The sequence below is a fragment of the Cladophialophora psammophila genome, assembly GCF_000585535.1.
Source record: "Cladophialophora psammophila CBS 110553 chromosome Unknown aczJe-supercont1.2, whole genome shotgun sequence".
Taxonomy (NCBI): Eukaryota; Fungi; Ascomycota; class Eurotiomycetes; order Chaetothyriales; family Herpotrichiellaceae; genus Cladophialophora; species Cladophialophora psammophila.
In genome coordinates this window covers 1,896,963-1,913,285 of record NW_006912923.1, presented here as the reverse complement: position 1 = coordinate 1,913,285, position 16,323 = coordinate 1,896,963, and the positions used below count along the sequence as shown (strand labels likewise).

The window sequence follows — 16,323 nt, the reverse complement described above, 5'->3', positions numbered from 1 at the left end:
CAGCCTTGTCAGTCTGTCTTTGGCGCAACTATCATCCAGCGAGATGCTACATATATAGCACAATTGAGAGAAGATTTATCTGAAATTATGTTCTTGGGATCTATCTATGATAAAGACCATAGTCGCAGTGTAACGACACAGGGTATACCCGGAATGTAATCACTCTGAAACACCATTCGCCATGCGCTCAATAACTGTTGCGACAACGAATTGAACACCCATTTCGTTTCGAAGGCAAAAATTGTCCATCTGGACACTGACACTCTAAAGTCATGATTGAAACAATCCTCTGTTCCATGGAAATCCAAGCCATTGCCCGGCAATTTCCATGATACCAGTTCAGGAGCTGCCATACTCCTCCGACAATGTCTGCTCTCCTTCCTCTAGTAAATCCGTTATCCTGGCAAGGTTGCCAATCGTTTCTCTTCCTTGTCCCATCAACAGCAACTTCTCTGCATTTGCAGGTAGTCCTAGATATGCTGGTGGCTCCCTCTCAGGCAATTGGTCCACCCAACCCATGAAGTCACGAATAGTTGTTCCAGAAGGAACCTTGAGTGCCTGCCCTTCATCTGGAGCTGACACCAATTCATGGTCATTTTCATATGCTGCAGGGTCAAATACCTTGCTCACGATTTGACTCAGCAATGAAAAATCACCCTCATCATCAATCTTGCCACCGTACATTTCGGTAATCAAGGTCCGAAGTAAATCCCAAGGTAATTTGACGGGTGCGATGTTCGATCTCCCTTGTGCAATCGCATCAATCCAGACGTCAATAATGAACGCGCAACACTCGTAGTCGCTGTCATTGAACTCCCAAAGCCCCTTCCAGCCTAGAGTGGGGGCATATCGAAGTCGTTCTTGGAGCACAGCGTGAAGGAAACACAGGAGGAGGTAGAGCCTGCCCTTCTCGACAGGAGTTCGGGTCCCTCGGTCCGACACTACAGTTAAGGTATCCTTCATATTTGCTCTCATGCCAGCCGGTTGTTCGTAGACAAGAGTCCTGGAGGCTTGAAGCAGGTTGACGGGTATCTTGGGACTTGACTCCATGGAGAGGAACAATCTGAAGTCATTGTGCGGTTTGAGGGCCGACAGACGCTTCTCCAGGCTCTGCACCCATTGAGGAGCCAGGTGAACATTCTTGATCAAAACCCACGTACCGTTCGCGGCCGCGCTGGTGATGGCTTTATCCGCACTGGCAACACTTTCATCAGATCCCATAGCAACATTGGCGCAGTTCGCATTCTGCTTCTCCACAAGGGCATCGACCTTGTAGCTTGCATCAAAACCGGGATTGGAGCAGAGCGCAATGGGGATCGAGGAGTTGACTTGATTGACAATTGCTGCCAGATCATCAGTGCCCTGAAAGATTTCTGGTCCAAAGACGCCTGCGACGAGTGCTTGAGCTGCAGGCAAAAACCTGTCCGGTCGGGCCAGCTTGATAAGGAGTAACTTGTAGAGGTTTTGATCGATCGTATTGTCAGTGTCGTTCCAGAGCGTCGGAACGAAGTGCTCTGCACGCTCCGCGGAGAGAAACTGTATCCAACTCTTGCTCGTGGAGTCAAGTCTGTCGCTGTTGAAAATAGGGATTCGCTTCACAGCTGCCACCACGTCCTCGACACGAGTGTCAGTAGGCACGGTGCCTCGGGAATGTGGTCGGTCTTCCAGTATAAGTTCCATGGCGGACCGATCAAAGTTATATGGAGAGGCACGGACCAGAAGCATTGCCAGTGTAATGCGATCTTTTTGCAATAGAGACAAGGACGTTCGCCGATAAGTCTCAACGAATATGTCTTTTAGAATGATCTCGCCACGTTCTTCATGGTTTGTCTTGTTCATAAGATGTGGGTTATCATGGAGCACCGAGTTGAATATATCGATGAAATATGGCAGCGAGAATCGATACCCGTGGTTGAGGTGATGCAACTGCTCAAGCAAAGCAAAAATGGCACTGCAGGCGTTGGCAATGTGGCTGTAACCTTGTGTGATCCGCTCAACTTCCGCCATGACTCCTTCGGTTTCAGCAACCTTCTTTGTGATGACCGCAGCTTCCTTTTTGAGAGTTTCCAGAGTTTGGATGACATTGTCATCATCAAGAATATTACCCCGGGATTCATTGAGAGCTTGCAAAAGCCTCTTTTCCAATTGCCTGAGGTTTGTGTCAAATTCCCCTTGCATTTTGACCAAGTTTGTTCTTCGCTTGTCGACATCCGGTCGCTCGGCTTTCAGGACTTCGTTCAAGGACTGTGTTTGCAAACTGCTGCGGGTAACAGTGAAGTTGATGAAGGTAGTCCTGCTGCAAACGTCTGGGGCAAATGCTGCCGAAGGATCCCGAGTAGATAGATATAATTGGAAGTGTTCTGAAAAGTCGATCTCTTGCTTGCCAAGCTGGATGAGCACTCGCCCACCAGTCTTCTGGTATTCCTTGTTCAAGACATGCGTCAAGATGGGATCTAGGTATTCGGCGTCTTGGATCAAGATCGGATTGCCAAAGCGCAAGGCACTCTCGAGCTGTTTAGTGAAGGCGTCGTCTAGGAAGCTTGTGACTGTTAGCTTCCGTCCTTGGTGTTCTTGTTTCAAAAACTCAGTCACCCTGCCAGGCGGGTCGATGATCAATGGGTATCGGTTGAAGCGCTTGAGCATGATGGCATTCTCCATGCATAAGTCATCGGCTGGAAGGGAGTGACGCTGCCATTGGAGGCGTTCGTCGGCGGATGACAAATATCCAAGAACTGAGCCATCACTTTTACAGGAAATGCCGGACTGTGACATGTGATGCATCCAATCATCAACCATTGTCTTTCTAAATTGTTGATCATAGAGACCTCCATATGCGAGGAATGCTGATGCGATGACCACATCTCCAACCAAGGTCTGGATCTGCGTCTCAAAGGACTTACTAGCTGCCTCCCATCTAACACGCTCGGAAGATAGACTGTCGAGCAGACGAAGACTGCGATCTACCTTCGTCTGAACTCGTGCCATTTCACCCTTGATGGCTTGCGTTTCACTGATGAGGGCAGCATATTCCGTCTTGTAGGTTGCAATACTCTCCTCGAGTTTGGCGATTCTGTTTTCAATAGCTTTGGCTTCAGCTTTGGTCTGGAGAGCCTTGTCTTCCAATTGCTCCACTTCAGCGCGCAAGGGTCCGACTCTGTCAAGAATCTCAGAGTAATTCACTTGAGCCTCCACCCACTGCACCAGAGGACCACATGCTTTGCTTGCACGATTGACCTTCTCAAATGTGAAATCATCGTTGGACAGGTAATCGTGGCGCATTTTCTGCCGTAGGTTGGGTGTCATATCTTTCTCATTGTCGTAGTTGACGATATTTGCAATGAAATCGTCCCGCCGAACAACAGCTTGAATGGCTCTCCAGTTATCGACCTTGTGACCAAGTAAAGTGCATACCGATTCCAAAGCAAGCTTAACACCAGGTGGCGGATTAGCCATGGACCTAACCTCAGTGAGATGTTGTCTCTTGATGTTGCTGACGCTTCGCTGTGCTTCGATGACTGCCGGTTCCGCCTTGGCCAGGTCATCCAGCACGATTTCTTTCCGGCTAGCAATCTCTTTCTCTTGCTTCTCCAATTCTGTTTGTATCTCAATGGAGGTGGTCTTCTGAGACTCTGCGGTTCGCTGATCGGCGACCATCCGTTGAAGCTTTTCATTTGCCTCGGCATCTTTTAGCTCCAGCTGATGCTTCTTCTGTGCCAGGCTTGCTCTCAAGTCGCGTACTTTGTCGACAGTATCTCGAAGTTTGTCTAGACCAACATTGAGATGGCGTTGTTGTTCCTCGAGATCCTCGCGCTTCTCCCTGAAGAGTTTGCGGAATTGCGTAACGAAATCAAGGTAGTGGCGAGGCGTAAGATAAGTCACAATGCCCTGTTGACGCTCCAAACGCTCGTTGGTTTTCTGGACAGAGTAGTGTATATGCACCATTGCATTGATAATCGTGTCGCGGTGTGAGGCAGGAAGTGTTAGATCACGATATGCGACAGGGATACTGTCAGGAGCGGAGAAATTTGGCTTGTCTAGATCGATAGATTGTGTGAGTTCGTAGCCGACTTGGAAGAGAGCCTGATCCGACCAATCACCCATCCAGTTGAGGACACATCTGTTGAACAAGGCCGGGCTGGTAGCTGCCTTCGACGAGAGGCCGTCCTGCGGAGGATTCATTGTGAATACGACATGCAAGTTGCGGACAATTTGCTGGGTGAACCACTTGTAAAGTTCTTCTTGCGAGTCCAGGAGCAGACCTTGTCGTTGAGCACCTTCCTTGCAAGCAGTCATAAGAGCAGAGTATTCGTCACCCTCGAAAAGACCGGGAACTTCTCCGTTTGCTAGCAAAGTGTTCATCCGCTCGAGGAAACCAGAGTCTAGAACATTGGATTCGTCCATGATGAAGCAAATCTTCTGGCCTCGGCAGCCGCACGCTCGGAGAACCCCTCTCAAATCATCGTCGAAGTCTTCCGCCGAGTATCGCCCATGGACCTTTATCTGGAATATGGTCAAGCCATTCATCCAGGCGACGAACCTAGACAACGTGGTCTTGCCGCTACCGCTGGTACCGATAAGAATGAGATGGCCTTGAGGTTGGCGGAAGACTCGGTCAATGCGAAGAGCATGTTCGAGGACATCATTGAACAACACAAGAGGAACATCAACTTCTTCCTCGCAGAATGTCTTCAGACGTGCCTTGACAAACTCGCGTAATTGTTCTTGCTCAATGGAGACATAATTCTTCGAAAGCCAGTTAGAGAACAGGATCGGTCCCTGTAATGCTTGATCGATGTCGGCGGTGGGGAAGTGTTCTAGCGCTGTTTGTCGAACCATATCAGATGTCCAGGCTCGCTCTTCTTGTTCGACAAGTCGATCTTGGAAAAGTCGCAATGCTTCGTGCGCCCAAATACGAATCAGCCCTTCCAATGAGAGGTGTTCGAGAGGGGCTATGGCCTCGTAGATGCCACGTACCCAGCGAGTCAGTTCTCTAGGCGAGTAAACATAATGAGGCTGAATATCTGGCGTAAACCTCGTTTGGGACTTCAGGTAGAACTCGACCATTGCGCGCGTCAGGGCTTCCGCGAATCCTCGTAAGGAAGGCACTACCTTGAGGACCGCATTGTTGAAGGTGCCGTAAATCTGGGTTAAAGAGACCTCGCCGGGATAGTCAACCATGACCACAGGCGCGTGTCTCAAGAATCGGTCGCCCATGGGATGACGTCCTACGTCTTCCGGTGGATTACAAGCGCCAACGAATTGAATACGCTCCAAAGTTACCCACACCCTGTCAGCAGTGCGCCAAAAGCCATTTTGTTCCACCAGCTGCCGCAGGAAACTGATGGCGCGTTGAGTACCGTACTTGTCGGGAGCAGGAAGATTGATCTCGTCGCAGAAAATTACCAACCATCGACCAAGCTGCGTAGGGGAGAGGACCATTCCATTGAGGGTCTTTTTATACTCACAGTATTGCTCAAAAGTCTTGATGACGAGCTCTGGCTGAGTGGCACTGGAAAAGTTGAGGCCCACAACCTCCATATCGGGAAGTTTCCGAAGGGCGCTGAAGAGAGTCATTGTTTTTCCAGAACCCGGAGGACCGCACAGCATCAGGGGTTTGTGTTCCGACAACCACGAATACAGAACGTCCTCGTGGCGGACGGTGTCGATCGTAGGTATAATAACATCAGTTTGAGTGATCGAATGAGTGTTCAAGTCGACCGTGGGAACTTGAGTCTGCCACGGTACCCATTGGGTATGGGGCAAAGTCACATCGTAATCAATGAGTGAAGTAGAGCTGTCGAGAGTCGGTAGGTCGACATTCGTCATTGTAGACAGGAAATCACCGAACTCCTTGCGAATGCCCAGGGATGCATCACCAACGAAGCTCCAAACGATTGCCAATAAAAGCTTCTTCGAAATGAAGGCCTCAGTTTGCTCCGGCTCTAGAGGAAATTCAGGATGATTCATGTTGTACTCCAAGATTGTGCGACACCCTTTAGCTAGGAGACTAAACAGACTGCCTAGCGCCCTGGCCATAGTGAACTCCATGATATGTTTGTGAGTTGCTGCAGATGATAGTGCTTTGAGGAGAAGATCATCCCGTTGCATCGACGTTTTCAAGGTCTCGACTACGTGGCGCTGTGTGTCTTGAGCTTTCGTAGTGAGACCGGCTGCTTTGATCTCATCATCCAGGTCCTCAAATGTGCGGTCCGCGAGCTTCTGAAGGTGGTGGTCTATCATCAGGGACGGGCTGACGGTGTCATCTGAGAACCACACCATACCACAACGACTGACCGTGGCAAGGGTGGCATATTTCAGACTCTCGACTTCGAACATGATTCGAACATTTGGCGGTAGGTTCAATCTTTCCCCGTTCGGCAGGGTGAGTAGTTTGTTGTCGTCGAGAACGCTGTTCAAGTTTTCTACCCATTCAGGATCGACATCTCCGTCAAAAACGATCCAATGCCGCTTACTGTCTTCGCCACGGAGATTGTCAACGACCTTTCGCAGGATGGCGGTGAACAAGCCATCAGTCCACTCTCGGGTCGTGCTGTCGAGGCTTCCATAGAGTGCTTCTTTCGACATAACCTTCGGATCAATCACATGATATACGCCTTCAATTCCCTCCACCCTCTGTAGGGCTTGAAGTAGGACTCTCCATATGGCAGATTTACCAGAGGCGGACTGTCCGACCATCATGACTCCGTGGTGGATGTTTTGAATCTGATACAGTTGGAGAATCTTCGTCATCCAAGCCTCGCTTTCCGTGAGATGCTGTTCTTGCATCACCTGCTTGATTGCCTCCATGAGCCTGGTCATGTTTGCGGGGACATATTCCACGCCTGGGAAGTCTTCTGCCTGGACCTCAATAAGAGTTTCGACGTCTTGTTTGATCAGTTTTGGTGACACTGTCTCTCGAATGCTCTGCACAATGATCTGCGGCTCAATGATGCTTTGGTCTCCCGGAATTTCTGGCGTTTGCGTTCGAACTCTCTTGAGCCCACCAGAGCTAATGAGGACGCTTTTCAGTGCTCTCAGACCGAAATCGTAATGAGGTTGCTTCGAGAGCCGCTGTGCACAATGGTCGAAGAATGGGACGACTTGGTGGGAAATATGTTTTGCTTGCTTGAAACCTTGTGAGAAAAGCATGACTTCAGCGATCAGCTCCTTGTCTGGTTTCGACATTGCAACACTCCTAAAGAGCTTCTTCAAATTGTCTGGCAGGTTAGAACGTCCAGCATAACCAGGATTCATGGTGATGAATAGGCCGGAATTTGGGTTGACTCTGAAACGGCGCCCCACGAGGTCGATTTGCGCCTTTTGCTCGTTGGTGGTGTTCTTGAGGCCAATTTGGATGTTTTGAATTTGTTGTGACACGGCTGAGAGTATCCTCTCTTCAAGACGATTGAATTCGTCAAAACATCCCCAAGCACCAACCTGACACAGCCCAAGGAATATGCGGCCCATCGCCTGGAAGTCGAAGGTGTCGTCGCAGCAAAAAACCAAGGTGAAGCGCCCCAATTGGAGTCCCAGGGCCTTAACTGACTCGGTCTTCCCAGTTCCTGCAGGACCATATGGAGAACCTCCAAGTCTTTGGCAAAGGGCTTGTGTCAAAGTTAGAAAGCATCGATCAGTCAGGGGTGTCCGAACAAGGCGGTCTGGCACACCAAGATATTCGTAGCCATAATCCAAGTCTGCATTTGCCATATGAATGCGCAAGCGATTCATCAGGTCTGCATTGGGGTCGTAAACGTAGCGCATCTGCAGAAGCCAGAAATAATGTCCAGGTGAATTTGCTTCGGCTTTCATGAGTTTCGCAACAACGTCTCGTTGATGGACAGCCTCAGTGATAAAGTGTTCGCATTTCTTTCGAGTCAAGGCTGGGAGGTCTTGCAATACGCTTTCGGCTAGGACGTCGAGTAGTCGCACTTCATGCTCGTGAAGTTTCGGTAACCCTTGGCCCCCGCCTTCAAGTGCTCCTTGCACGAGGTCGGTCCATACGACTTGCGCCGCTAGGATCATTATCTGCGCGGGAAACCGCGTCATGTACTCTTGAAACTCATGGGCATCGAGCTCAGGGGCAGTAAACAAGGGTTTAAAGGCAGTGGCAGCTTCCGCAAGCAACTCAGCCAAGGTCTGCTTGACACTGGTGTCGAGCGCCGTAAGCCAATCGTTGATTTTGGGGAGCTTGATCAGAGAAACCTCTTTCTTCAGCCTGACGACCTCGCCTTCTTTTGAAGTAATAGCTGCGATTGTGTTGTCATCGGTGACTTCTGCGCCGGATATCCCGGCAAACATCTTTTTGAAGTGCTTCGCAACGCGGGTGCTGTCGTTGCTGTTGCCAATAATCTCGAGCAAATCTTCATCGCCAACGAAGTAAAATCGAGGGAACGAGACACGCTCTCGTTCAAGATACTCGCCCAAGGCCTTCTGAATTTTGCTCAGGAGTTCTGCCAGGCGCTCTAGAGATTTCTGCACGCCAGGAATGGCGAGGACATCCATAACAAACGGGGACTTATAGACTTTCTTCATGACTGCAGAAAATTCAGTGTTGATGTTCGAGAATCTGCTGGATTCAGTGGGCAGAAGGTGCTTGATGTCGTTGTTGCCAGTAAAGACTCCTTCTAGGTAGACCCATTGTCTCTGCACGTCAATCCAGATGTCGAACAGAACATGGACTCGATTTAGCTTGTCCTCCCACGATGAAGCTTCTTCCTCAAATTCTTTGTAGTACGGGGAGTGGCGCATAGCTTGGAGGGAATTCAGGTTCTCACTGCATTTGGAGAAAAGCTCATCCCAGCCACGAATGAGTCGGCACTTGTTTTGATAGTTCACCAGATCAAGCGGATAGCTTTGCCAGGTTTCTCGCACTTGTCTGACAAACTCTTCGAGCGCCAGTTCTCCTCTCGCTTGGACAATAATGTCCCGGATAGTTGCCTCGCTGGTTATCAACTGAAGATCCCAGACATCTCCCAGAGTCATCGACACCTCAGAATATCTCTTGTTGGGCTTCAATGCCTTGTAGATTTTTAGCCAGTGCCTTTCTCGAATGGCATCGGACTTGAGGTCGTTGAGAAGTGGATTCGCCTTGATCAACTGTCGGAGAACGGTCTGGACATGCTCGAAAGCAGCATACTGCCGCATTCGACTGGGCATCTCTTTCGTCATCTTCACCAAGCCGTCCAAAGATTGACGAAGCTTCCGTGGTTGCAAACTAGTCCATAACATGTCGCGGAGTTCGTTGATGCTCTGCCATATCGTTGACAGAGCGGACCAAACAGACTTGAAATCGCTCACTTCCTCCAACGCAGCAGCCAGGGAATCATCCTGAGTGGACGGTAATGCAAGGGCTTCTTTTGCGCGCGAGACAGTTTCAGCTTCTGCTTGCAACTTCTCCATGCGGGCTTGGTAAACACGCAAGAGCTCGGCGGCTTCCGCAGGTGGAATTGTCCCAGAAACAGGCTTCTCCTCCGTCCATTGAGCAACCACATCAGCAATCCGGCTACCGATAACGCGATCCTCTGCAATAATATTGGCCCGAAGCGCATCCGTCTGATCTTCAACAACCTTGCTTTTGCGATTCAAGATCTCTTCAAAAGCATCCCATTCGTCGCTCACCTGGTTCGCAGAGAGCCAGTCACTAGCAAAATTGTATCGTTGTCTTGAAAGGGTAGTCTGGCCTTGCCTGAAGATCTCGACTTCAGGTCCCCATACCATCGCATTTCGTCTGCATTGCTGGACAATGGTGATGAATGCTACCGCTTGCGCCGTGGATGACGCCTCGAGGGAGTGATTTTCGAGTTCGAGGCGCGATCGTTTCATGTCAGTGTACACTTCCGCCATACGATTGCCGAGGATGCCACCGAACTTGCTGGTGATCTCATATTGCCATTGATCATACTTCTGTGTAATCTTTGATTGGACCTGCTCATAGTCAAAGACGACACAGCCAAAGCTCTTGCGTCCCTCAGAGGTATCAAAGGTTGAACGTGCGTGGCGGACTTCTTGTAGTAGCTGGTGCCATTGGGCAAGATCGTCACCAAGGGTTTCGTGCAATTGATCACTACGGAGATCCCACAAATTCTGGTAGGTGTACCATTCCTCCAGGTAAACGGCCATATTTTCGATCCTGGTATCGATGGCGCTGTAGGCCGCCTGCAGGACCTCAACATTCTGTAATGGTAGATCTATGAATTCAGGTGTTGCTTGTGGTGAACCAATATCCGCAGTCACAGAGTATCGAGAGGCTCTGACTTGTGGCAAGTGGCACAAGACTTCCAGCCAGTCTTCCAGCTGAAGCACCCAAGAGGCCTTGACAAAGTTCAGAGGCGGGTCGACGAAAACTGTTTGATTGTTCATCATTATCTCGATCTGTGTAAGGGGAAACTGAACATGGTGCATGGCTTCCTCTGAAGCAGGATATTGTTCATCCGTGGAGGTAAAGGACGTGATCCAGTACTTTAACGCCGCTCGTAGTCGTTCCTCAAAGATTTGGCGCAATTGCAAGTTTAATTGAGACACCCAATTAGAGAGATTTGAGTAGTTTTCCAGATTCATCTTGTCCACAGCGTTCTGAATAATGTCCATTTGAGCCTGGAAATTCTTGGGTGTATAGGGACAGCTCTTCATCTCGGAAAGAGCAACTTGGATGCTCTGGTCAAGGCTTCGAACAGTCGCAGTCTTGCTTTGCAGAGTTGTGACCGCTGTAGCCAAGTCACGAACATACTGCACATGCGCCGAGTCATTGGTAGTGGCTTTTCCCTTGATGTGCAGTTCGTATGAATGGATAAAAGAATCCCATCTTAACTTGATACCAGTGGCAAAGAGGATTTGCACCTCCTTCTCATAGCCTGCCATCAGAGGTGCTGTGTTCGGCATTTCTTGAATAGCTCGAACAGCGGAGAAGTACCCTGCAACGCTCTCCATAAGACTCAAAGCGTACGGATACACGCGCTGAGCTTGTTTCGCGGTTGTTGCTATCCGGTGTGGGATTTGGTAGTTCAGCCAGCTAAGATTTCTGACCTCTTTGAAGAGTGATATAGCATGATTGTCAAAGTTCACAATGAGCTCCATGGCACCATTGGCCGTACGACTCCGCGAAATAGAGAATAGTCTGCCGGTAACGGAGATATCTCTGGCCTGGACATCGCGAAGCCATGCTTCATAAATGTCTCTGGTCGTGAGCTTCTTTCGGAATAGGTTGCTTTCAGCTTCCAGTTTCTCTCCGTCGGTATGAAGCATCCAGTCTTCTCCGAGAACAGCTTGGACTTTGGACATATAGTTGTTCAATTGTGCTTCGATTTGACGGACCCACAGGATTGCACCTGCCACAGGAGGAATGTCGCGAAGTTGAGCCATCATCTGCGCCTCGGAGCCACCGTATTGCTGCTTGAATCTTTCGTGGAGAGAGGCAATGGCGTTCTTGACATTGTCCAAGAGCTGAGTCTGATATGCCGCAATGGCACCTCGAACTTTCGGTCTAACCAGCAAAGCGTTGAATTTCTCAAAAACTCGGAACATCTCATTTGCTGTCTTTGCTTTCCCCAAGCGGTCTCTTAGTCTTGTGATAATTGAGTCCTCCACTCGAGATGTCCGTTCGGTATACTGCATCTCGGCCTGGACCCAAATTTCTGTTCCTTTTGGCGACACGTCTAGCACATCCACATGGCGGACAATGTCATAAGCACCGGCCACTTCCTCAACAGCATCAACGTCTCCTAGTTCCTCGATGATTGCGGCTCCGCCATCATCTGCTGGTCGGGTCGGGTCGGTTGCGCGAGCCTTGGGTCCAAGAACGTTGATGATCGTCCGCCGCAGTTGTTCGTGGTCATTTCGAAAGCGGTAGACGTACCGCAGTCGCTCCTGAGTCTGGGCATGTCTAGGAATTATCTTCACGGGCACAAAATCGGTGTTTTTGCGTCTTGTTATCTCCCGAGCAACAGCCGTGAAGCTTTTCATTTGATCGTCCCAAGTCTCCCACACCAGGTTGACCGAGTTCATCAGGTCAGTAAACTCGTCCCAGCTCAGCGACATGATCGAGCGCCCTTGAAGCAGACGAAGAATCTGGGTATTCATGTCCTCCGAAATACCTTCCACCAGCTTGAGTGCTCGGCGAATAGGGTAGTTGCAGACCCTCCATTTCTTGTTCAGGTGGTTGAAGATCAGGACCAGAGCTTCTGCCAATTTTTGCAGCGACGTTGCGGAAGACAACTCATCCAAGGGGAAGTCCCGCATGAGAGTGTTGTAGTTCCGCACGACTTCGAGAGCGTCTCTCCAGCCAGTGTCGGTTTCAAAACTGACGACAGCCTGTTGCCGCTTGGCCTTCTTCAGGATTTCCAACGTCAAGCGGACATGATCGAGGCTTATTTCTTCCACAAGCTTGTTCAATGAAGCCTCCAGAGAAAGCCAGAAATTGATCTCTTGGGCGGCAGAGGTCTGAGTAGGCGTTGCATCCTTGACGTCTTTGGTAAGTTTGGTGATATTCTGTATTGACTTGATCCACCCAATAACATGATTCTGAATGCTGTTGAGAACGGTGGTATTCTCAAGGACGTGTGCCGGAATCAACTGCACAGATGGCGACAATCCTTGGGCTTCGGCATTTTGCAAGGCTCCCATTACCACCTCGTGCATGGGCAAGTGGATCATCGGAATATCAGTATTTTGTTGCAGATGCAGCAGGCTCATTTCCAATTCCGCAATCCTTCTCTTCGCGCCTGGAATACCGCCTTTCGCCTGCGGATCATACCAATTTCGGTTGGTTGAGCCATGTTGTCGGGTGTACGCCTCAAAGTACGGGCTGAGGACGTTGTGTAAAAGCGAGTAGACTACTTCGTATGGTGAGATAACGTCTCCGCCGGTGTTTGCTTCACTACCGATGTTGTACGAGCCCGGGAGATTGAAGACTTGGATCTGGCTGGCAATCGACCTTCGTCCATCAAGAGGTCCAGAAAGTTTCAGGAAGGCAATCGTGGCAACGGTCGTTTGTGCAGGGGACAATTCGGATGAAAGGCTATAAAGATGTTCGATTTCTGCCAATTGGATTAGACTCTTCATCTGGACATGGAATTTTGTAACTGACTGGGAGTGTCATCGTGACCATTGACCAACTCTTCCCGCACGTCCTTCTGCGCATAGAGGGTAAGTTGAGGATCGGCTGCGAATCGAGCACATTTGTTGAGGGATTCGGGACGACTGGCTTTCGACAGAAGGCTGCCGACCGCTTCGAGCTCTCTTCTTGCGGCACCAAGGGTGGTCTCAATCAGATTCACGATATGTTCAAGGACGTCGAGGGGGTCCACGGGCTCCAATATCGCAGTAGGACCGGGATCCCCGTTGGGAGTGCTAGTCGAAAGGACGTCCATAGGGGATGGGTCTATCAGTCTGACGGGGGAACAAAATCGACGGCTGAGACATTTGCCAGCATGTCAAATGCCCTCCAACGCCGGTGCAATGCTGACAAGAACAGATGTCTGTGGCGAGGGAGGAGGTTTGGAGGGAGAACAAGAAAGAAATTGATGATTGCAGGCGTCGAATTGTACGAGTATCAACTGGGAATCGCGCAGGGCCCGCAGACGCGTTTTCTTTTGGAAGTGGCCGTGCATGGTTGGAGGCAGTCGGAGGCTCGAGAGGGTCCTGCCTGGTCCAAGCTGGTCCTGGTCCTGAGTGCCAAGGAAACTGTCCAGGCGGCGTTGGGTTCCTTTGGTACCCGCCAGCCAGTCAATTTGCGGGTAGGTGAAGGAAGCTAATAATCAGGCCCGATCCCCTGATGCGTGATGTGTCCAGGGGCCGCTCGAACACCTGCTCGAGCTACTGTAAAACACAGGTACGTGCCGAGTACCAACCACGTACACACGATGTCAACCAAGCACATACTGTATGTAGCTCTGATGCTATTCCTATTTCCAGTCCGCATCCGTTCGCTATATATGCACATCTCTGCAATATCCTGGGGTATCAAATGCAATGCCAGTTTAGAAAACGCTCCCAAATCCAATCCTTCATCCCTCATTGCTGGAGTCGTATGGAGTGCTCCACGCTCATTCTGAGCGCTGTGGATAATTCTTCAAGTCCTCACAAAGGTTTTCTCTTGAGCTCTGTTTGCCGAATCTCCTTTATTCGGCATTTCCCAAGTTCAAATAATTGCACTGCCACTCGGATGAGGGGTTAATGCACCTGGCCACGGATTCCAGCTGCCGGGACCATGGCCGTAGCCGTCTTTCCGGCGAAGTCAGTTGGGCGGAACCTACGACAATGGTTGTTCTGAGAGCCTGACCACAATCGGTCAAGTACTGGGACTTTCCAGGCTGGAACGGTCAGTGGGTGAATCTCCGTCCAGGCGCTGTTGTGGCGACCGCATCGTGCTCTTGAGGCTCTGCGCGGCAAATGTTGGAAATGTGTTGGTAGAGGTGCCCTTCCTTTCAGGGCAGACTTCCAAGGATCACCTGGCGACGCCGATTGATTTTCTCCTATCGCGTTGTTTGTCCATCGAATCATTGGTCATCGACCGGACCGCCATGGCATATTCGATGTCGACGTCGGAAGTTTCTTCAGAGGAGCGCCTATGCAGCCAACTGCCTTGGGGTTTGAGCATCTGCGTGTCACTCGACTCTCGTTGAGGGTCGGCATAATCTATCGCATCAAAAGGATTCTCGTCTGGATCGCCATCTCTCGAGCCATTTCGTGCGAGATCTGCAGCGTTTCCATTTTCCACATGAGCTGAGCGGGCGTGTTTCAGCTCTTCCCAGCCGGGCTTGATGTAGTCACTGTCAGGGCTGGGCAAGATTGGTAGAGGACCGACTGGTTGAGGCTTGTCACCATTGGGTGCAACAGACGGAGTGGCCCAATTGTTGGTGCTGTTAACGTCATCCCTGTGCTTCTTGTTTCGGTTGTCTGCCGCGTCCATGGCGAAGCTGCCGAGCCGGCTCATTTTAAATGCCCTCAATCGGTCCAGCGCTGTTTTGAAATCGTCCAAGACAACTGAGTCGGTCAAACACTTGAAGACAAAGGAAAGTTTCCAGAACGGGTTGATGCCCACGGGTAGCACAGACTTCAGAGCCGAGGTAACTGAAAGGACGTCAAGAACAATAAAGCATATGCTGAGTACCATGGCACCCAGCATGACAGCAAATCGAGGAGAGATGCGGACGATTTGCGTTAGAGTCAAGTCGTACTTGGTCTTGATGTTGTATATCAAGAGGCAGGCCGCCAAGATCCACCATGGATCCCGACATAGCGCTTCCCATGGCCTCGTCTTCAGGAAGACCTTGTTGACGTTGTGAAAATAGGTGAAGTTGGCGTATATCTCAACAATCCAGTACGGGATAACTAAAATAACAGTGCCGATGAATAGTCGACTGACCGTCTTGTTGAGAAAAGGTCTCAACTTCATCCAGGCGATCACATTGTGCAACCACCAGGAAATGTTGAGCGGAATGGCGGCTACGGAAAGCCACCAGGCGTAGACAGGCGGATTGAACAGGATGAAGAAGCCTTGCCAATACCCAAGGACGAGCTGTCAATCCCAAGTTTCTGGTCAGTCTCTTTAACGAGAACAAACGGCGTCGAAGAAGAGCAAGGCCTAACATACCTCGAGCAAAATCAGCTTGTGCAGCAGAACGCCTTTCCGCATATTTGCCAACGTGATGCAGGACATGATGATAAGTGATCCAACCATGTACCCTTGAGCTGTTGTTTGGGAAAAGTGTTGTTTGTCAGCCATTTGATCTTCTGGACGGGATTGTACGACAACCCGGATATAGGTCACTACCCACCCCACGCCTCAAGGACAAGTCCATTGGGGTCACTCGGTCTCTGTTCTGGATTATCGGGCTCATCGCGCCGAATCCAGGTGTGCAGGACATGTTCAATTGTAGGAATAGGGCTCATATTTGTCCTCTTTCCAGAGCACCGCAACCCGTGCGCAACGAGCAGAAGGGCGAAAATTCGATCGCGCCCATTAAGACTGAATGATCAGCGACACCCTGCGCATAGCAGAGCAAAGGATAGGGAAGGCCGCTGAGGGTCGAATTCTGAAGAGGACAGACAGGTTCTAGACACCGAAGGATGGGAAACGAGTCGACTGGCGACTTCAAGCGAGTGAAGAGAAGGAGGCTTTCGACGGACGGGTGAGAAGGTAGAGTTCGCTAGTTGGGCAACGAGCGATATCAAAGAGTTGACAGAGCTGGAGTCGAGGAGGAGATTTGGGTGTAAGGTGTAGGAGGTTTTGGACAGGAGGAGGAAGCGATGTAATGCTCATGGAGCCTGAGCGAAAAATGCGGGTGAGTGGGAGGTGGAGGGATCGGAGGGCTCGTTACTGGCCTT

At 50.3% G+C, this 16,323-nt stretch overlaps 2 protein-coding genes across 2 annotated transcripts; both read right to left on the bottom strand.

Moving 5' to 3' along the window:
• Positions 1 to 339: 339 nt before the first annotated feature.
• On the bottom strand, positions 340 to 13,364 carry A1O5_02040 (dynein heavy chain, cytoplasmic; the record flags this gene model as incomplete). Its single annotated transcript, XM_007742656.1, has 2 exons — positions 340 to 13,031; positions 13,082 to 13,364. The coding sequence occupies 2 exons, from the start codon at positions 13,362 to 13,364 to the stop codon at positions 340 to 342; spliced, it is 12,975 nt and encodes a 4,324-aa protein (XP_007740846.1).
• Positions 13,365 to 14,440: 1,076 nt separating this feature from the next.
• On the bottom strand, positions 14,441 to 15,888 carry A1O5_02039 (uncharacterized protein; the record flags this gene model as incomplete). Its single annotated transcript, XM_007742655.1, has 3 exons — positions 14,441 to 15,514; positions 15,590 to 15,687; positions 15,774 to 15,888. The coding sequence occupies 3 exons, from the start codon at positions 15,886 to 15,888 to the stop codon at positions 14,441 to 14,443; spliced, it is 1,287 nt and encodes a 428-aa protein (XP_007740845.1).
• Positions 15,889 to 16,323: the final 435 nt, after the last annotated feature.